This window comes from Mus pahari, chromosome 11, assembly GCF_900095145.1.
Source record: "Mus pahari chromosome 11, PAHARI_EIJ_v1.1, whole genome shotgun sequence".
In the NCBI taxonomy this organism is placed as follows: Eukaryota; Metazoa; Chordata; class Mammalia; order Rodentia; family Muridae; genus Mus; species Mus pahari.
Window position 1 is genome coordinate 24,129,896 of NC_034600.1, and position 15,683 is coordinate 24,145,578.

General features: G+C 45.8%; 1 protein-coding gene across 1 annotated transcript in view; it reads right to left on the reverse strand.

The window, feature by feature from the left end:
• Window positions 1-522: 522 nt before the first annotated feature.
• Cmya5 (cardiomyopathy associated 5) overlaps window positions 523-15,683 on the reverse strand; it is a 101,961-nt gene continuing 86,800 nt past the window's right edge. The window contains exons 11-14 of the mRNA XM_029544179.1: window positions 10,487-10,620; window positions 9,080-9,179; window positions 6,095-6,268; window positions 523-1,354 (exon numbers count right to left, since the gene is read on the reverse strand). Coding sequence (XP_029400039.1) covers window positions 1,108-1,354; window positions 6,095-6,268; window positions 9,080-9,179; window positions 10,487-10,620 — 655 coding nt within the window. The 3' untranslated portion in view covers window positions 523-1,107. The remainder of the gene's footprint in view (window positions 1,355-6,094; window positions 6,269-9,079; window positions 9,180-10,486; window positions 10,621-15,683) is intronic.

Below are 15,683 nucleotides of genomic sequence, written 5' to 3' on the forward strand. Positions count from 1 at the left end.
TATGAGGCCAGCCTGGTCTCCATAGTGACTTCCACACTAGCCAGGACCACATAATGAGATCCTACTGTTTAAAAAATAAATAAAAAAGGAGGGAGGGAGGAAGGAAGGAGAGATTACTAACAGAAAATCTTAAATATGATTAAGATGCTCCCATCACTGAAAGAACACCAATCAGCGCGCCTTCTAGATTCATCAAATTTGCATACATACTTTAAGGAATTTTCAGTACAATACCTAAAAAGTAAATAAGCATATTTTTTATAAAAAGAGATGCACAGCTCCTGATGATAACTTTACGGACAACGTATGGGTGTATGGACTGGGAGCCTGTAAGCGAAACTGTCTAGTGAGAGTCAATAGTCGCATTGCCCTCTGGGAGCCTGTATGTGAAACTGTCTAGTGAGAGTCAATAGTCACATTGCCCTCTGGAATGTGACAGGGTTTTCTCTCCACTGTGTCCTGGGCCAGAGATGACATGCCGATAAGTTATGAACAATAAGTTCACACAATAGATTTTATTTTATAAGATGCTAGCCATTTATTTAACAAAATGGAAATCTCTGATATTTAGTGCTTTTCTACATTTAAACTTCCAGAGAAGAGAGGCTTACATCCTACAGCACATGTGATAATAAAAGAATTCATTGTAAATTTAGATCAGCTAAAACACTTTCTCTAATGACTAGGGTTCATTATCCTCTAGTGAAGTAAGGTGACATTTCTTGTGCAAGAAGTCGATGTCCCTTTGTAAGAGGTGTGCCAGGGACACATCTCCCTCCTCTCTGACTTAGCCACCGGGGAATTTGTTTGACCGATAGAGCAGACACAAGTTCTTTTCTCCGGTTTGGTTCAGGTCACGTGTAAATCCTTTGAATTTAGGAAACAGCTCCAACTGTGAACCAAGGGTGAAGGCTGTGTTTCCACCCCTCCACTCACACACTGCTCCATGAGGCACGGGGTCCCTGGCTCTGCTCACATGCTGACTGACTGCACATCAGTGCAGGTGTGTGGGAGACTATCTAAATAATACACATTGCCCGAGAGACAGAATGGCGGGTCTGTACCCCAACTCTTACTCCTACTCTGATAAACTCTGAATGCCCAGCTTCACTTGTGCCTGGCAGAATCCGGGGGCTCTACGCCCAGATGCAGAGTACATCTCCCGGGCTTCTCCAGAGCAAAGGCAGGATGCACGCCCTCACTGAACCTGTGCCTCACGATGAAGAGCAGCTGTCCACTCTCGGCGTTTATAAACAGAAGTCTCTGGTTGGTGTAGTCCAGCAGAATGCCCACTCTGGCTGGACGCTCGGTGGCGTGCACCTCGCTCACAATGCCACTGTAGAAAAATGTGTATCTGAAATGAAACGGAATGGAAATTTCAGTTTTTAAACTCTTTGGAAGTCCTTAGGATTTCATAAGAAAAAAAAAATCACTAGGAAAGGTCTCACTTGGTCAGTTCAGTTCACAGTAATGAGTCGTACTAATGTCCTAAGCACTTTTGCTGGAGTCCTTCCAGATGCTGAAGTGTGTGGCCCGTCCCCGCAGAGGTGAGCTTTAATAGTTCTGCTCCTTCCATCTCAGGGGGCAGTCCCAGAATAACCAGCATGTGCCTCCCTTGTGATTTTTCTCCACATTCTAATTCTTTCCCAGCTGCCCACATGTTTTAACTGCCGCATTCATGGTGTGTCATTCTTTTGAATAAAACTCCTTTGAGGCTGCCATGTATTTAAACAGTACTGTGGGCTTGCTTTCCATACAACGTATTAATTTTACAGTTTTAAAGATTTATAGGTAACTTACATAAGGGCCTTTATGAAGTTCAAGAACAATGCCATTAGTTTTTGCTAACTTCAAGCTTTGAATAAGTCCCCCCTTGCCCAGTCCAAGTTTTCCATTTTATCTCTAAGTTTTCAGCAGCCTTACAGCTGGACTAGGTTGCCTTCAGTGTCTTTGTCCAATACAAATACATTCACACATGATACATGGGCATGTCTGTGTACCTATCTGGACCCTCTGAGGGTGCGGGGACAGAAAAGCTCACAAGGCCATCAGGAATGGGCAGGACAGGAGTGGGTGGGAAGAGGAAGGAACAGCTCAACAGAGAGAGAAGCAGGGACAGAATGAGGCAGCAGAATAGGCATGGATGTGGGAGAGAGTAATCCCTGTCTGCTTGGTGGGCTGGAGAGGACATGGGGTACTGCCCAGAGCACTGCCCATAGGGCAGGATGGCGAGGACATGGAGCACTGACCGTAGGGCCGGATGGACAGGATGTGGGGCACTGACCATAGGGCGGGATGGAGAGGACATGGGGCACTGACCATAGGGCGGGATGGAGAGGACATGGAGCACTGCCCATAGGGTGGGCTGGAGAGGACATGGGGTACTGCCCAGAGCACTGCCCATAGGGCAGGATGGAGAGGACATGGGGCACTGCCCATAGGGGGGATGGAGAGGACATGCGGCACTGACCATAGGGCGGGATGACGAGGACATGGAGCACTGACCATAGGGCGGGATGGACAGGACGTGGGGCACTGACCATAGGGCGGGATGGAGAGGACGTGGGGCACTGACCATAGGGTGGGATGGAGAGGACATGGGGCACTGCCCATAGGGTGGGATGGACAGGACGTGGGGCACTGACCATGTATTGGAGCAATGTATTCAAGGTAGCAGAAACCCCAGGCCCAGCAGTTTCAGGAGCACACAGATTAAGACTTGGGATTCTAAAACCAGGCAGTGGTGGCGCACGCCTTTAATCCCAGCACTTGGGAGGCAGAGGCACAGGCAGATTTCTGAGTTCAAGACCAGCCTGGTCTACTGAGTGAGTTCCAGGACAGCCAGGGCTATACAGAGAAACCCTGTCTTGAAAACCCTAAAGAAAAAAAAAAGACTTGGTATTCTGAGTGATTCTTGTTTGAATAGAGTCCCAAATATGGACCACAGCCATTTAAATGAAAATGAACATTTAACAATGTATAAAATTCAGGCTTTCAGCCTTACCAGCCACAGTGCAAGGAAAGCTGTAAAGGCCCCATTTTTCTATTATTGTAGAAGATTCTATTGCACAACACAGGTCTAAAGCAGTGGCTCTCAACTGTCCTAATGCCATGACCCTTTAATACAATTCCTCATGTTGTGGTGGCACCTCCCCCTGAATCACAAAATTATTTCCATCGCTACATAGTAACTATAATTTCACTGCTGCTATGAATCTTATTGTAAACATCTGTGTTTTCCAATGAAAGGGTTGTTTGACTCCCCAAAGGGGCCATGAGCCACAGGTTGAGTACCACTGGTCTACCCGGGTCGGAATGACCCAATGAGCTGATGCCCTTCACCTGTGGCTTTAAAAGTCCCTATCCCCCAAAGGCCAATCACCAGTCAGACCCAAGGCAATCCCCATAGTGGAGACGAGAGGGAAAGACCCTTAAAGTCTTGACTCCATTAGTCCCACGGGACCTGGAATACATCCCTGCTTCTGCCATTTCCTTCCTAGCACCCCACTCCCCATGGAACTCTTAAGTTGAAGTCACGTGGTTATCACAGGCCATGGCCCCCTCAGGCCCACATGCTATGGCCCTGGTCCCTGCCTGAGCAACGGGAGATGGTGGATTCCTTAGGAAGGGAGTCAGGCCACTAAGGAAGACTCTCTTTGAAGTGGGTAGTGAGGCCACGATTCCCCCCTCTTTCCTTTTGCTCACCAGCCTTGAGGAGGCAAGCTGTCTTCCTCTGCTGTGCCTTGTCACCACTGCGGTCTAATGGTCACAAAGGCCAAGAAACCAGGGAAAGAAGCCATGAGCTGAAATGAAGTATTCCTATGCTGGAGTTGGTTTTCTTTAGTTTTGCTTGGGCGTGGCCCCAACCCACCCCATGACCAGTTGTCAGCTGTTCCTATTTGGAACTGCTCTCCTCTATTCAAACAAGAACCATTCAGAAGCCTGCCCTTGGCTGTGACCCTCAAACTGCCTGGGGCTCCCATCACCCTGAACTCAAGCTGGTTCCAGTGGAGCCGGATCCTTTTTTTTTTTTTTTTTTTACACTGAAGACAACTTTTCTCTGGGCTCCTCTGCTCCTAGCCCGGTCACTACTTTTTGGTTTCCCTTCTTTCCTGGGTCCTGTGACTGCCCCTCCACCCTGAGTTCTGAATCCACTATTTGTGGATTGCTTTTAGCAGAAAGGAGAGCATGGGATACAATAATATTAAAAGCACTCTCTAGGTATGGCAGGGGAGGCAGCTTAGACACAGACAGCCTGACTGGAAAAGGATGTGAGTGGCCTTGAACCGGTACAGCAAAGTTAGGAAGGCCCAAGAATGCAACCCCTGGTGTCTCCGAAGACCATCTTCACACTTAGGTTCAATCCAAAGTCATAAAGCTGGTTTATGTCACTGAACTAGAAAACTGAGAACCACAGGCAGGCATGTTGTGCCACTCTCCAGTACCCTAAAGGCCACAAGTGCCTCGTGTGGCACCATCGGACGGTGAAATAAAGGTGCCGAGGCTGCTCTCTGCCCTGTGACCACACGGCTATGCTGTGTATATTCGTCTCTCAGAAACTCACACTGAAAGAACCAATAACCAAAGCTGTGGGGAGGACTTGTCACAATTCTGTTTTCTACAAAGTGAATTCTAGGAATTCATGGTTCCTGCCCATGTGTGCCAGTGTTCACACTGGAGACCAGAGCAGAGCTTTGGCAATTGGTTCTCTCCAATTCCAGAGTTGGAATTGAGTTGGCCAGGCTTGCATGGCAAGCCTGTTCACCCAATGAACCATCTGCCTAGCCTTAAAGAACGTTTAAAATGAAATTAATACCGATATTGGGCTCCCATAATTTGCCAACTGTAAACTCTAGGTTTAAATGATTTTAAACTCTGGGCAGGACTGAGTCCTTAAGCATAACTCAGCACTGAATATCAATTAATCATAATTGCTCTGACTTGATGAAATGCAACTTTAAACTGCACTTGGAGATGGCATTATCATGAACCGTCTCAGAGAATCAAACTGTCAGGTGGGACGTGGGGAGAACCGTGTAGCTGAAGACATGAGATGCTCAGGCTGGGGGCCTCTGCTGAGAGCTCTCGGGAGCACTGAAGGATGACTTCTCTTTTAAAGCCGTGCATTTGAATAATGTCTGCCACTTAGGAGACATATTACAATGCCAAAGCTCTTCCTCATCTCTGATTTTACATGATCCTACAACCCCAAAAGGTAGCGGCCCAGGCCACAGCCCTGAACGAGATTGCATAAAGAATTGCTCCAGGGGCTAACCAACTCACGGAGAGGAGCCAGTAGCGGGCAGAATCAAAGACAAAGGCAGGACAAAAATCAGACCATACCTTAGGCATGCTGAGACCATAGCATGGTCACCTGAGCACTGGCTGTGAACTTTCACCTACCAAACAATGAATAATGGAGACCACGATGGCAAACTTACCTATAAAGATACAAAACACCTTGGCACGTGACAGCTATTCAGTCTCTCTCCAATCTGCCATTGTCAGTGCAAAAGTAGTCATAGATCATACATAAATAAATGACCATGACTGCTTTCTACTAAAGCTTTACAGAAAAGCAAGCATGGGATCAGGCTTGGCCCGCATGCTACGGTTTGTCGGCTTCTGTTATAAGCAGATGCTGGTCAGTTGGAAAGCCACCTCTCTCTCTCACACACACACTCCTGCAATTCCTTCTCTGCAGAGGGAGCTCTCTGAGCCTCACTGTGGTATTTCTCTCCTGGGATGTGTGGAGGAGGGAAAAGGGCCCACCTGACTCTTCCTCGCCCTGTCTCTTTGTCGAGGCTGGTGAGAGGTCATACACCTTTCTCTGCCTCTCCCAAGCACATGCCATGGCTTGGGTGGCTAAGTCTGTGTGGTAGTGAGGTTGAATATACGACATCCTCTTATCTATCTAGTTTATGTGGTAATCAGAGTCATGTCCTAACCACCACACCTTTATGGTTCGTGCCTTGCTTAGTTTGGATCTTGGGCAGGGATATGGGGAGCTGTTCATTAAGTCCCTCAGAGGTCCCTGCCTAGACACGGTAACTGATTTTTGGATTGAGTTAAGAGAGGCAGGGCTCCAGCTTACCTCTGTGGCTCAGAGCAGTGCATGTACCATGAGGTCTCCCCTTGTCCCAGGGCACCAGCCCTCACAGCTGAGCTGGAGCAGATGCCGAGTCGATAGGCTGGACTGTCTGCGACGGTGGTTTCCCAGTAATGCTGGCCGCAGGCAGGCAGCTCCTCACCCAGCACTGAGGGGATCCTGCAAGTAGAGTGAACCAGATGAAGCTTATCACAGGAACTGCTAGCCTTTACCTCATAAACATCAACCTTATATGCCCTTTAGGCAGGGGTCCATCTTCATAACCTGCTGCTGGGTGGTTAAAGACTCCATCTGTTCTTTATGCTCCTAACCCTGGCCAGATTGCCCCAGGATTCACCGACCTCCAGCATCCATTTGACATATGCCCACTGACTTATAGCACGTGCATATGAGGCACTGTGTCTCTTAAGGGGTCTGGGGACCAGGAAATGACTGGCAAAAAGACAGGAAGGAAGTTAAAGAAACACTATAACCTCTGCTCTCAGAGAAATAGAAAGAACGTAAGATGGCTTACAAAGTTCTCTTCTTTCAAAAACTGCAAAAATAAAAATGGAATCTCCAAAACGTTTCAGTTTGTATATTCACTCACGGGCTCACTATACAGCTCGGGTTCATCTCAAACCAAGTAATCCACCTGCCTCAGCCACCCACACGCTGAGATTACAGGTGTGCACAATCAAGTTCAGTCTCTCAAACCTCCTAGAACTGAGTTCCAATATGCGCTGACCTTCCTTGTGACAGAGGCCCCGTGGGACACAGCTTTTAAATGTCACGACAGCTGGCAAGGTCATCTCAGAGTACAGAACAGAGCATGATGACCAGTGGCTCTGGGGGAGGTGCGCCACAGTCTTCCTGACTGGAGAGGCCTCTGGAAGGTGAGTTCGAGGCCTCCTCCAGCCTGGCTGTAGCTATTTTTGATAGAGAGCACAGTGAAATGAGCCCAGCCACTTCCAACCGTGGACAACCGATCTGGCTTATGGGTTGCTTAGTTTTGCTGGAAAACGGCTGAGCCAGCAAGGAGGACTTTTTAACTTCTTAGCGTTAATATTCAGTCAGCACACTCTACCCTTGAATAGATCAAAAATGGTTAATGCAAGGAAATGTATTTCACTTGCCCTATGTCTTTACCCAATAACTTCATCTCGGAGAGGTTCAACTAACAAGTTTCACTCCCTGGAACAAAGCCAGGCTTCCTGATATTTATGAGCTAACTTTCATACTAATAATAAACAAACAAAGTTCTATAGAGTACATCCCAGTTTCCATCAGATAGTATCTGTGAATTCTTGCAACTTCAGTCTACTTTTTAATATTCTTTTTTTAAAAGAAATCCCATTTGTTTTTTTTTAAAGATTTTTTTCCACTTTTTATTGGTTATTTTATTTATTGACATTTCAAATGTTATTCCCCCTTCCCAGTTTCCCCTCTACAAACCCCCTATCTCCTCCCACTTCTCCCCTGCCTCTATGAGGGTGCCCCCTACCCACCCACCCACTCCTGTCTCAGTGCCCTGGCATTCCCCTATTCTGGGGCATCAAGCCTCCCAAGGGGCTTCCCTCCCATTGATGCCAGATAAGGCCATCCTCTGCTACATATGCATCTGGAGTCATGGGTCCCTCCATGTGTACTCTTTGGTTGGTGGTTTAGTTCCTGGGAGCTCTGGGGTGTCTGGTTGGTTGATATTGTTGTTCTTCCTATGGGATTGCAAACCCCTTCAGATCCTTCAGTCCTTTCTCTAACTCTTCCACTGAGGATCCCAAGCACATTTCTTTCTATTTTTTAAGATTTATTTTTAAATTATGTGTATGTGTTGTTATGTGTCTGATTGAACACAAGTACAGGTGCCTATGAGGCCAAAAGGGGGCATCAATTCCCTAGGAGCTGGAGTTGCAGGCAGTTGTGAGCTGCCCAATATGGGTGCTGGAAACCTAACTCAGGTCTTCTATAAGAGCAGCGGGTTCTCTTAACTACTGAACATCTCTCCAGCCCCACCCCATCTATTCTTCAATTTTTTTTTAAACTTATTTTTGCAATCCACGAGTGGAAGTATTTTTAGCATCTATAGCATTTCAATCCCCATGCTAGATTCTGGGAATTCAAAGTGACATAAGACGGGGCTGCAGTTCAGCAATTAAATGGTGGGTAAACAGCTTCATAGATACAGATCAGAGGTTCTGGGGTCCACGGAAGACTTGACCATTTCCAGAAACAAGTAATACCTAAATGTGGCAGTGGACAGTCGAGCATCATGATTGGACCAGAGTGCATGCAAGTTCCCAGGGACTGGAGTGAATGTGTCACGGCTGTGCCTGCCGCCAGCCTACACCTGCGCATATCAGTGTCTCTGCCCATACTTTCTCCCATTTGGCCATGTAAACCCTCAAAATAGCTGAGAGAGAAGTGGGTGGGAGGACGGAGAAAGATAGACAAAGACAGAGACAGGGAGAGCAAGAGAGCGAGAGTGAGAGAGCAAGAGAAAAGGCAAATTGCCAGGCAGGGACCCACCCACTCAGGGACCCACCCACTCCAAGCGTTTGGTTCCTGTTGTCTTTGGTGTTGCTCCTTTTGTAGAAGCTTCTGGAGGGCAGGCTTCGGTGACCAGGAGTAAGAACTCAATAAACCACCCTACTCCTCTCCAAGTCGTCGATACCTGGGTTGCTACTGAGACAACAGAATCATTTCTGGATTCTGTTTTTTCACTGAGCCAGAGATAATATCTTAAAGCAGCCAGTGTTTCAACCCAAACCATCTGCACTTGTGGTTCTCATAAAAATATTGACACTTGCTCCAAGTTGTGGGCTGCCTGTGCCACTCGCGACCTCATGGTGAACAGTGCCTGCTGCACACATATTTATGCAGCCCGTAGCTGAGCAAGCTCATTAGACCAAGGATGCACTCGGCTGATAAGGCACTGGGGAAACTGACCCTCTAGTGCTGAGCATCCGGCCAACTGTGCTTCCTTCTACTTACTCTGTCAGCCGTCTCCTCTCAGAGAAGCTGATCACCGTCCCGTTCGCGGAGATCTGGAGAGCTGGGTGAGCTGTTTCTCTCAATAAGAGGAATCTAGTTCCTATGATAGTTAAGAAAAGAAGGTGACAACACTGTCACAGTGCCAAGCACTAGGTCAATCCATACATTTTGTACTCCCCATGCACAACCGAACCGCCATTCATGAGCAAGAATTTGCGGAGGACCTGGACTGGCCACGCCCACCTGCTGCTGTAGGCGGGGCCCACAGAGCTGGATTCTAAGCTAGGCAAAGTATGCTCTTTGTAGCGTCCACATCACCTGGAAATGGCAGACCCTTCCTGGACAAACTGAATCTGAATGTCTACTTGGACAAGACACCCTAAGATCCAAGTGTGATTTAAAATTGGAATATTAGAATAGCCTGTAGAGGGTCCAGTGATGGAATATGCAGGCAGTGTTCTGAGATGGAGAAACCCTCCCAGATAGGCAGACCAACCAACATCTCAAACAGGGAACAGCATGGTAAATTAACGTGCCCTGCCCCCTCAATTTTGTGCCATCTGTGGGTCTAAGGTAAAGGCAACCTAACTGCCACCTTCCCACTTCTCAATCCTCATAACTGAAAACAGCCGAATGATTTTTTTTTTTTGTTATTATTTTCTGGGGATTTTCCCCCAAATGTCACTTAACTGTTTTAGAACTTATTTGATTTATTCGTTTGTTCATTCATTTGACAAACACTAATTAGCACAAACTCGGATAAGTAGAACAAAACTGGAAGCTTGTCACGGAGTTCAAAGGATAACAGAATGAGAAAATCATTACGGATATCCCACACCCAAACATTAGAGTGCATTGTGGGCGAATCGCAAAGCACCTGGGCAGATTTCTAAGCCCACGCATGTTCCAGCCCATCTCCAGAGCAAATAAGTCCAATCCTCTGGGGTGAGGCCAGGGCATAAGTGTTTTAAGCACCCTGACAAGTTGTTAAGCGCAGCAAAGCTTGGAAACATATGAAGAATAGAAATAAAAGAGACGTCTTGATGCTGGGTCATGACTAGCCCTCCCCAATGGCAGGCTGATGCTGAGTCATGACAAGCTCTCCCCAATGGCAGGCTGATGCTGGGTCATGTCTAGTCCTCCCCAACGGCAGGCTGATGCTGGGTCATGACTAGCCCTCCCCAAAGGCAGGTTGATGCTGGGTCATGACTAGCCCTCCCCAAAGGCAGGTTGATACTGAGTCATGACAAGCTCTCCCCAATGGCAGGTTGATGCTGGGTTATGACTAGTCCTCCCCAACGGCAGGCTGCAACTTTCTGCAGTTGTGTTAGGTGTCTCCTCTGAATGTCAGAAGAGAGGGAACAGGAATGCCCAGACATCCTGGCTCTGCACAAAGCAGAAAGTTACCTCTGGTGGAGATAAGGGCAGCTTCGCTCTGCTCGCTTGTCCCAGAGGCATTGGTGGCTCTCACATAGAAGAAGTAATTGTCGTTGGGAGGGAGGTTAACTTTGAGCTGGAGTCCTTTAATTCCAGAGAAAGATCTAAATACAAAGGGAACATAAGTCTGAGCATTATGTTGTGTGAATAAGACCACTTCTGTAGGGAAACCACGTCTTTCATTACCAACAGGTAACTTATTTTCTTTTTTTTTTTTTTTTTTTTTTTTTTGGTTTTTCGAGACAAGGTTTCTCTGTATAGCCCTGGCTGTCCTGGAACTCACTCTGTAGACCAGGCTGGCCTCGAACTCAGAAATCCACCTGCCTCTGCCTCCCAAGTGCTGGGATTAAAGGCGTGCGCCACCACGCCCGGCTACTTATTTTCTTTTCTAATCAGTGGACTTAGCAAGACAGATTCTTTAAAAAAAAAAAAAAATCACCACTGTCCATTAAAATTACTTCACTAAATTGTTTCTATTTCCAACCATCTTTAGTTCAGTATAGGTCTTCTAGAATATTCTTCAAGACAAAACCAAACATCATTTTGAAAAAAACTCAGAAAAAAAAAAAAAAAAAAAGAATGCTAGAATAATAGTGATCTTGTGGTTAATGAGAGAGCCCCAAGAACACATTGGTTTTTTTTTTAACTGATTTGGGTTCAGTGCAGTTTTGGAGTAAGACAATGGCAAGTCAATTTCCAACACAAAGGACTTCAATTATCTCACCTGAGGGTGCTCTATAACATCTTTATACCTGCACAAGCCAACATCTAGACAGCTGACAAAAGCTACAGCTCTTCAAAGAAACTTAATCTTGGCAAGAGAAGAGAATTCTAATTGCTGCCTCCCCCAAAGTCTTCAAAACTGCTGTTATTCCTAAATTGCCCATTTAAATGAAAGCGAAAATGCAGGTACTGGTACCTTAAAGACCACAGTCTACATATGGCCTGTAACAGTCCAAATGTGTCAAGAGAACTGTCAGGATTTGGAGGTGGAGCTCTCTGGCCTTCCCATGAGCTGGATGGGTTTGGGCTTCTTTCTGTGTGATAGTCTGGCCTTGAGTGAGGCTACACGCCCATAGGCCTCTCTCCTTCAGACTACATGGGGAGTGGCCTGCAGAGTTACAAGCTGGGCTACTTGCAGATGGAATTACTGCTAGCCTGGCTGCTGGAGCAGAGACATGCTCTGATCGCTCGGGGAAAAGAATGATACCCTTGTGCTCTCTCATTCCCGGGACGAGGAATCTGTTATTGTGATTAATGAATGTGCTGCAAACACATTAGAACAACGCACCCCCATCCCCAGGGGATGTTTACATAATTCTCTCCTCCATACCTGTTGTAGAAAATGACATGGAGAACCAGAAAAGGGGGAAGTGCATTGTGGACTCAGAAAACAAACTACTTTAGCTTGCTCTCAGTGTTGGGGGCGTGGGGTGACCCTAAGGCCCCATGGCTGTGCTCTACGATCAAGGGGCATCCTCATGCCTGCTTCCTTAGAGACAAGAGCACCACTACATAGCTCAGGCTGGCCCTGAACCAATTCACAATCCTCCTGTTTGCTGCCTCCTGAATGTCAAGATTAAGGAAGTGCTTCTGGAGCCTAGAATGTCTCCAAGACAAAAACAGTGTCTATGTGGAATGCAATCCTGTCCCCACCCCATGTTTGCAAATGAAAAACTCAAGATGTGGTCCTCAGGAGGGTGGGACTAGGGAGCAGGCTGGTTCTGCAATTCTGCTGGTCGTGCCTGGCTGGACAAGGTCAGTCGGCTCATGCTCCTCGGATGACACTGGTTGTTATTTCTGGATCTACCACCCGACTAGGCCTCTGGAGAGCAGTATATTTAGCTACAATGAGAAAGGGGCAGTGTGTGTGTGTGTGTGTGTGTGTGTGTGTGTGTGTGTGTGTGTGTGTGAAATTGAGCCATGCCATCCTTAATGACTAGCTGTGCTATAGTTAATTGGAGAACATACACGTCCTACAGTGGCGAGTGTAATTCCCAACTAATATCTAGAATATTAGTCTAGGGCAGATATATTGCTTATCTTATGTAAGTTTACAGCCAAGAAATGTTTTAAATAAACACAGCTAACAATCAGCAATAAAATTACTATTTTAATACACACACTCAGCATGACCTGAGTTTTACACTTCATTTGCTCATTAAATAACTATAGATTGATCACTTATCACTTTGGCAGGCCCTGAAGGCATTAACTCTAGAGATCAGACACAACACAGTGATCTTATGTTGTAATGGCCCAGTGGTTAAATATCAAGAATGTTTCTGAAGTCTGTCAAGGAGAGCGAATTCCACAAAGTCACATATATCATTAACTCTACTTCACATGCCGTTGCTTGGATAAAGAACAAAGATTATACAGCACTGAAGTCAAAACACAGCATCCTACCCTGACAGCACGCTGAGACAGACAGCCACACAGATGTATGCAGGGAGAGAGCACCAGGTCAAAGGTCAGGTACAAATGTGTGTTGACCCGTCTCCTTACCCAGGTATTGCCAAAGCTTCCACAACCACACCACAGCTACACCCAATGAAAACTTAAAGTTGCAGTCTTAGAGATTCTCCCTTCCATCACTTACGACTCTAGTACCTCAAAACCAAAATCTTGTCAGCCTTCCAACGAATCCAAGCGAAATGTGGTCTAGATTAAAGTATAATTGAGGTCCCCAGGCTGTGCAAACTTCAGTAAGTGACCAGAAAGCAAATGGAACCACAGTACATTGCTGTTCCTTAATTTAAAGGGGTGCTAGCTGAGCATGGTGGCACATATTTAAAATCTCAATATAAAGGCTAAGATAGGAAGACTCTGAGTTCGAGTCCCAGCATGTGCTACACAGTTAGACATGGTCTCAGGGGGAGTATTGGTGGAGTTATACCTGTAAGAGAAGTGATTATGATTAAAAGTCTAGAACCAATAACAAGATTCAAAGGACAATAAGAAATGGCTCAAACTGTGTTACTTTGGTCCTTGAGTGTGGGGTTTCTCCTATAAGAACCAAAGAGCTGTGGGAAGAAATGGCTTCATGAGCACACAATGAGGCAATGTGAACCTCCTGACATGACACTGAATTGACAATTGAATAGCCTGAAGCTGGCCCTTAGGATGCTGCACCCAGCAGTGCTCCCTGAACTCTCACGGCTAATCTCTCCAGCAGTAGGACAATTATTGATTATTTTTCTTGAGCCATAAAGCAGAGACTTTGAAGAGACCTGCTGTCTCTCAGCAGGCCATGGGGATGTTTCCTGAATGAAAGACACTGTCTCCTTCTCCTCTGTTGTATTAGAGAGCAGCCAAGTAGAAGCCATTAAGTTATGAAGACCTGCCTAACTTGAACCCTGTAATGAGAGAGGTGGGGTTAAAAATATAGCTACTTATCTAGAAAGCAGCTTACAGCTCTTCCATGAGAGGACTCAGGAGGATAGCTAGGTGTGAAACTAATGAGAGAAAGCGGGGCCTGAGAACGGAGTTCTGTGCTATAACACTTGCCTTGTATGCTGAAGCCCTAGGCTGCAACATCACCAAAGCAGAGTTAGAAAACCTCATAAAAAATTACAGCCAGACAGAAGACGGAACCAAAGATCAGAGAACAGTGGCAAGTAGGAAAGTATAGAGGAAAACAGATGAGGTCCACGTTAGGGACTTCTGTGGATGCTACTAAGAGACACACAGCTCTTCTGCAGGAAAATGTGATGTCACAGAACCCTTAATTCTCCCGAAGGTAATCAACTCAACACACTTGTTAGAGCCAGTTGATGGAGGAAGCTAACTCTGAAAGAAAAATATCAACTAGAAACGAAGCAAATATATCACGAATGGGCCCACTCCCCAAGGATCCTCAAGAGGAAAGCTCTGCTCCTGAAAACAGTGTGGTCCTTAAACAGAGGCACACTGTGGGCTGAGGGACAGGTGAGGGGCAGGAATGGTGGGGAATGCAGTCAGGTGCACAGACTCTCAGGTAAGCGGTTCAGATACAAGAAGAAATGAGAACTTCATTTTGAGACAGCCATGTTACCATATGAAAGAGAACTGAGAATGGCAGTACATTCCTGTACCTTGTAATCCCAGCACTTGAGAAGCAGAAACAGGGGGACTGAAGTAAACTCAAGGTCAGCCTGGTCTATACTGAAAGTTCTAGGCCTGAAGGAACTATATAGTGAGATCCTGTTTCAAAAATCAACCAACCAAAAAAAAAAAAAAAAAAAAGGTTGGCATCTCTTACCAAAGTAAATTCCAAATGACAAAACAGATTTTTTAAACAAAATTAAGAAAATGGGAGGATATATATATATAATATATACATGCATATATTCAGAAAGAAGACATTTTAAAATATTACCAAAAAACCCTGAAAGTTTTTTCAAAAGAAATTGAAAAACTCAACTAAATTAACATTTTAAAATATTCATGACAAAATATGTTTCAAAAGATTCCAAACTCACACATGGAAGCTAACTTCCTTTAAAAAAAAAAAAAAAGAGGCATTATGAATAAGAAAGAAAACGTCAACTGGAAAGATGTCTTAACAGTGGTTAAGAGCATTGGCTGCTTGCTCTTCCAGAGGACTTGGGTTCAATTCCCAGTACTTCCATGGAGTCTTACTACTAGTTGGAAGACATCTGGCACCCTCTTCCCCTTTTCTGCCCTTCTCAGGCGCTAGACATGAGGGTGATACACGGGTGTATGTGTAGGCAAAGTATTCATATACATAAAACAGTGAGAGAGAGAGAGAGAGAGAGAGAGAGAGAGAGAGAGAGAGAGAGAGAGAGAGAAGGAAGGAGGAAAGAAGGAAAATGTCACAATCTAATGCTGATAGTAGGAAAAGGAAGCATGTGGCTCAAACCATATGGAACGGCATCAATCCAGAGACAGGAACAAGGGCTTAAACTACAGTTGTGTTTTGCAGCTAACTGGCAAGGTTGTGAAGAAGTGAAGTGAAGAAGTCCTATGCACTGATAACCAGAGAATAAACCCAACAATCCCTAAGAAGTTGGTCATATCTACCAAAATTCAAGGTACACACCTTTTGACCAGTCTTCCTATTTTGAGAAATTCATTCTGCAAATACATTGTAGATGTGTGAACTTGTACGTGCATGGGTGTTGTTCCCCACAGCATGGCTGGGGATAGAAGAGAACAGAAAGCT